Source organism: Austrofundulus limnaeus, unplaced genomic scaffold, assembly GCF_001266775.1.
Source record: "Austrofundulus limnaeus strain Quisiro unplaced genomic scaffold, Austrofundulus_limnaeus-1.0 Scaffold246, whole genome shotgun sequence".
NCBI classification, from domain to species: Eukaryota; Metazoa; Chordata; class Actinopteri; order Cyprinodontiformes; family Rivulidae; genus Austrofundulus; species Austrofundulus limnaeus.
In genome coordinates this window covers 606,126-612,281 of record NW_013952648.1, presented here as the reverse complement: position 1 = coordinate 612,281, position 6,156 = coordinate 606,126, and the positions used below count along the sequence as shown (strand labels likewise).

At 37.3% G+C, this 6,156-nt stretch overlaps 1 protein-coding gene across 1 annotated transcript in view; it reads left to right on the top strand.

Moving 5' to 3' along the window:
- Positions 1-6,156, top strand: part of npm1b (nucleophosmin 1b) — a 23,274-nt gene that overhangs the window by 3,631 nt on the left and 13,487 nt on the right. The window contains exons 3-7 of the mRNA XM_014020271.1: positions 1,264-1,383; positions 1,492-1,585; positions 1,758-1,846; positions 2,024-2,094; positions 2,196-2,259. Of these exons, the coding sequence (XP_013875725.1) occupies positions 1,264-1,383; positions 1,492-1,585; positions 1,758-1,846; positions 2,024-2,094; positions 2,196-2,259 (438 nt within the window). The remainder of the gene's footprint in view (positions 1-1,263; positions 1,384-1,491; positions 1,586-1,757; positions 1,847-2,023; positions 2,095-2,195; positions 2,260-6,156) is intronic.

The following is a 6,156-nucleotide window of genomic DNA, read 5'->3' as shown; positions in this document are numbered from 1 at the left end:
AGGCTGAACTACAACATAAAAATGAACGGCTGGCAGGAAAGTTGACATTTTAAACCTTAATAAAAAATCGATACAGGGCTTTAGAGTATCGATACAGTATCGGGAAATTAAATATCGCAATATTTCAGTGTATCGATATTTTCTTACACCCCTAATTGTCGTTATGCCCAGTATACAAGCAGTTACACTGTGCAGTGAAATTCTTACTTTGCAGTTGCTCCATTTACCGACAGTCAGAGAGACTATAAATAAAGTACAATAGAGTACAAAAGTAGGGTGTACAGAATTATAGACCAGTATTTACAGTATTTATAGACAGTAGCAGCAGAATGTGTAGTACTAAAAGTCACCTTATATAAGTAAACATCAAATGTGGTATAGACTAGAAAATATAGACCAGGGGTCTGCGTCCTTTTTCGATCAAAAGAGACATTTCTGCTACTGACGCAGTAATAAAATGTGTCCAGAGCCGCAAAATAAGCTACAATTGTGATTATAAAGTGGTGGTCCGTGGGCCTTTTCTGGGCCTTTTCGGGAAACTTTACGGCCAGCGGAGGTGATGAGTTGATATAAAACTAAAAAATATATAGTGAATTTTATTATTTATTGTTATTTTTACACATCAGGACAAATAAAAAGATTATATTCATGTAAACAAGAAAAATTCTTTATATATAGTTTATACCTAATTTCATAAAAACTAGTACAACTGAATTATTCAAGCATATTTTTTTCTAATCCTTATTATGTAGTTTTTAATATTCTTTAAAGGTAAATCTGATGGATTTGAGAGAAAGATAATAAAAGAAGTTGGATTATTTAAGTAAACAACAGGCTAGCATGAGCTAGTCAACATGTTTTGCTTTTTGTATTAGTAGTATTGATCACGTATTTGCATACAAATTGATTTCTGTTGTGGGTATAAAAACAAAAACAAATAAATGATTGTTATATTTGGTCACATTTTCAAAGAGCCACTGTGGAGGGACCAAAGAGCCGCAGGTTGCAGACCGCTGATATAGACACTAGTGTTATACAGTTATTACATAAACCAGTGTTATACAGTAATGAACAATAATATAGAGCAGGAGCCACAGAATGTGTGGTGGGCTCATATTACATGTGCATGTTAGAGTTCAGACAGTTTCAGAGGAAATGCACAGAAAAGCACAGCTTAATAATAGAAATAATTACAAATACATACAGGCTGGACAGGTTTGTAAATCTCCTCTAGGCTTACTGACGTCTCCAGTGCCGTTCCAGGTGTGTCTGGGTGCTGAGGCTGAGGACAAGTTCCACCTGGTGGAAGTGGAAGGGCTCACGTATGATGCAAAGGCTACCAAAGTGCCGCTTGTTGTCCTGAAGCCCTCCGTCCTGCCCTCTGTGAGTCAGCACCGAAGTTTGTGCTCAAGAAAAAAAATATACAAATTTCAAAGAACATCTTCTAGGATTTGTTTATTGATGTAATTGTTGCTTTTTTTTTTATCATAGATGAATTTAGGTGGGTTTGAGATCACTCCTCCAGTAACCTTTCGTCTGGTGTCTGGTTCTGGACCGGTCCACATCAGCGGGCAGCATTTTGTCAGTGAGTATTACGGGTCTAAACAAGCTTTCACAAAGTTTGAGTCATCCTCTCTCCTAAAGGTCACTTAGTTTTCCATTCTTGTTCAATATCTTGCCTAAATGTCCATTACTTTCATCGCAAGATGAGTTATTTAAGTTTTTTGAGTGAAGTGTTTAAACCGTTACTGTTTCAGGTGTGAAGGAGTCTGATGATGAAGAGGAGGAAAACAACACGTCACCGGTGAAGAGGCCTGCAAACCTGTCGTTGAAGAAGCCTCCCTTGGTGATTATCTTTGCAACTTTCCTTTCCAGTTATTTTATCTGAAAGCGTCAATGTTCGGTTTGTAAAAGTTTGAAACACGAAGGAGGTTCTGAGAAGATGGATGTTTAATTAAAAAAAAGTTATCAAGTCAAACTGTAACAGTTTTTCTTACACAAAGAGGATTCTCGTTTCTTGCAGAAAAAACTAAAGATGGATTCAGACGAAGACGATGATGACGAAGAAGAAGACAGTGACGAGGACGACGATGAGTGAGATCTCTTTTATTCTGAAAGCAAATCTGTATTTTTATGTTGTAAATTTTGAGGATTTAAAGAATAAATATTCACTGCTTTGTTTTGCTTTTTTGTAGTGATGATGACAGTGATGAAGATGATGTGAAGCCTCAGAAGAGTGTGGAGAAAGTACCTAAAAAAGTAAGTCTGGTCTGTTACTGGAAACATAAAATAGTAAATGTGCAAAAAACAAACAAACAAACAAACAAAAAAAAAAAAACGACATTGTGAACTAAACAGTTTAATGACGGATTTGATTTGTGACGGGAAACGAAAGTTTTCCATGTAGTTGCTCCAGTTGACCACTAGATGTCTGTCTAATCCCGTTGGTGGATTGCTTCGACCAATTACGTCAAGTATTTAGCTCCAGCGTTTAAACTTTTTTTATTTTTAAAAAGGAGCTCCGATTGTAAAGTAAATTAAATAAATGCATACAAAATTTTAGTATGGATTACAAACGTTTACTATTTTTGCTGGGAAATGTAGTACTAAACATTGCCGTCCTGCTACGTAAGCAGACACAAAGCATTGTGGGAAATGAGAACCGTGACCGAGAGCAAATGTCAGCAAAGATGTATACGTTTCCAATAAGTGTGTTTATCTGGGAGGGGTGTTGTTGGACAGATCACGTGTGTTGTGATTCATTGACAGTCATACCTTCTGCTGTTCAAGATAATGATGACTGGTAGATAATTAGTTATTAGCGGTACTGCATTTTAATTTTAGAAAGCGCAAATCCGCTTATGAATTATAAAAATTAGTAAGACCGCTAAAGCGCAAATGAAATATTTAGGTCCGCAATTAGCGGATTTGCACTTTAGCGGACTGGTGCCCACCCCTGCTAATCTGAAAGGTTTAGACTCAAACATCTAAGGCGTCTCAGCTTTTTTTTTCATTCTTGATTTCTTTTTAAATGTTTAGTAAACAATTTAAATTAGTAGCTTTATTTTGTGCATCAGAACACGTGTTTTGGAGTTTTTCCAACCGACATTCACCAGTCCAACAAATGACGATGTGTGATGGATTCGTTCAGGTGATGTTTGGGCTTTATTGTGGGCGGAGCTGGGCAAACATCCGCGAACCGATTCGCCGAATTTAGAACACAAATGTCCAAAAATGGAGGAACTAGTTGCCAAAAATAAAATACAAAGTCAAGTCAAAGTTATTGTTATTGCACATTTACAACAAAACAATCATCACATGTAGCTGAGGATAAAACAAACACATAAAATAAATAAAATAGAACTGAAATTTGGTAAAAATTATAAAAACAATAATAAAATAGGCAGTAAAATACCAAAAAAAATAAGACGTACGTAAGTCCAATTGCAGCAATTTCCCAAAAACTCAAATCAATTTAAGTACTAATTTTCCTTTAAGGCAGGGGTGCCCAAACATTTTCCCTGAGGGGGCCAAAATTAAAAAACTTTTTCCCTGAGAGGGCCAAAATTAAAAAACTTTTTCCCTGAGAGGGCCAAAATTAAAAAACTTTTTCCCTGAGAGGGCCAAAATTAAAAAACTTTTTCCCTGAGGGGGCCAAAATTAAAAAACTTTTTCCCTGAGGGGGCCATAATTTAAAATTTGAGTATATGGGGTCATATGGGCTTAAATCAAATCTAAATGTCTCTTGTAGTTACTTGTATTTTATATTTAATCTTAACATAATTACAATCTAATAACCNATCTAAATGTCTCTTGTAGTTACTTGTATTTTATATTTAATCTTAACATAATTACAATCTAATAACCAGGACAACTGCTGGTGGGCCAAATCAAATGGCTTGGCGGGCCAATTTTGGCCCGCGGGCCCCACTTTGGGCACCTCTGCTTTAAGGAAAAGTCGCCTGTTTGGGATTACTGTGGCTTTAAACCAAACCAAACGGGTATTTAGAGCTTCACCTGGAAGCTCTAAATTCATTTATTCATTTTGTACGTGCCGAATCGCTCAGCAAGACTTAAAACAGCGGCAAAGGTTTTTGTTTTTTAATATTCACTGGTGATCATTTTTATAGTTTTTGTTTGATTTTGTGTTTGTTGTTTTACATTTAGTCTGTAAGCAGATGAACTCTGTAAAGATGATTGGACTGTGTCTGATTCCCTCCCCACCACTGTTATTGTTTAATTAAATGTATTTTCTGAACAAAAGATAAGTTGAAGTAAATAAATCGGTGCTACACTTAAAGGCATGCTGGAGGAAAAAACAAGAGCTTTGCTTGCAGGTGGAACGAGTCTGTGTTAAAAACACAATTTAAAAAAAGACTCAGCCTCTCGTCAGCATGCCGTCCACTAGATGTCAGCTCGTCCATTCGCTCCCTCTGAGTTATTTTCTCGTAAAAGGAATTTCTCAGCGCTCCCCTCTCGTTCCTTCCACCTCGTTCAAAGACTCCAACTGCAGCAGCGTTTCATTTCAACAAGTCCTGCCCGTCCCTGCACCCGCTGACCGTCCAGCTCTGCACGAGACAAAAACACGCAACTTTTTTCTTTTTTTTCATCCTGTTCGCTCACGCACCCACCTGTTTTCAGGGAGTAAAATACAGGCTTTGAGCGCTGTAATGATCGGATTTCTCCTCTGTAATCTGCTTGAATTCTCACCGTCTCACCAACAAGACCGAGTCGGCCCACGTACACACGCACACACAGAAGAAACGACTAGAAGACTTGTGCATTTAAGATGTTAATGTGCAGGTAATGCATGTATGTTGTGCAGAAACAGAGAAGCACTTGTTGATGTGTCTTCTCTGTAGTTCTGGGAAACATCTTCAACCATTTTTCTGAGCTGCATATCTTTGTCCCTCTGTCATCCCTCTGTTAATATGATTGCTCCTTTTTATCAGTTCTCGTGCCATTTCAGCGTTGCACCTGGCTTTTGCCTTTGAACACTTGTTTTGCGTGTTACCGCAATCGCTTACAAGTAGTGCCTCTTTTTTTTTGTTTTGCCTTTTTACACCGGTGTCTGTTAGTAATTTTTTTTCCAAAGCACGCTATCCGAATGCAAACTAGTGCCAGGCAAAAAAAGATCAAAGCGATGCAGATGTACATACCTGCGACGTGAGTGCCGATCTTTCCCTCGGGGTCAGATGACAGCTGAGTGTTTCTGTCACCTGTTCGTTTTTTTTTCTCTTGTCTTCTAGTCCAAGTCCCGATGCACCCCCACACCCCCCTTCCCTGCACAGCCTTACTCTTTAGCTCGTTTCCTACCCCCATCCTCTTTTTAAATGAGTTCAAGTAGAACTGGGAGCAATTATTCTTTGACTGGAAACTCAGGATTAATGTTGTTTTCCTTTTGTTGTACTGCAAAGAGTGTCAGAAATTAAATATAAGAAATTGCATTTAGTACTCCTGCATTTGGTGAAAATAAACTGCATCTTGTTCAGATTAAACAAAAAGAAACAGCTTTGATCTGATGTTTTTGTTGAGCGTGCACTCGGACTTTATTTATGATTATTTTGAGTAAAAATAACACACATCTGTGAATTAATGCCTGAACCTACCATTGGCCGTGTTCTATAAGAAAAAAAAGTTCATCTGGCAGTTTGACAGAATTGCTATGACAAGTAAATTTCACATTATTACTTTAAAAAGTCATTATACATTTGGCAACTGAGCGGCCCGGTTATGTCAGTGTTCATGAATGAATCATAGTTTCAAAGAAAAGTGAACTTAAAAGATAATTAAGTCGAGTTCTTTAGAAGCTTTACGACAAAACTCAGAGACAATATGAGGTATGTAGTAGTAAATCTTTACAAAGAAGATTTTAAAAACAACGTTACTAAGTGATCCACATCAAATAAAGTACAATAAAGTTAGAAGTCGTCATAAAAAGAGAATCAAGTATGAGAGGAAAACAAAAACAATGCCTAACAATTAAGGCCCGGTCACACTGGAACGTTTTAGACCAGTGGTTCCCAAACTTCTTAAGCGATGTGAGGGTGAACGCAGTTTTTTAAAATGAAACCAGAGGAAGACACATACAGTGGTTTGCAAAAGTATTCATACCCCTTGAACTTTTCCATATTTTGTCACATTACAACCACAAAC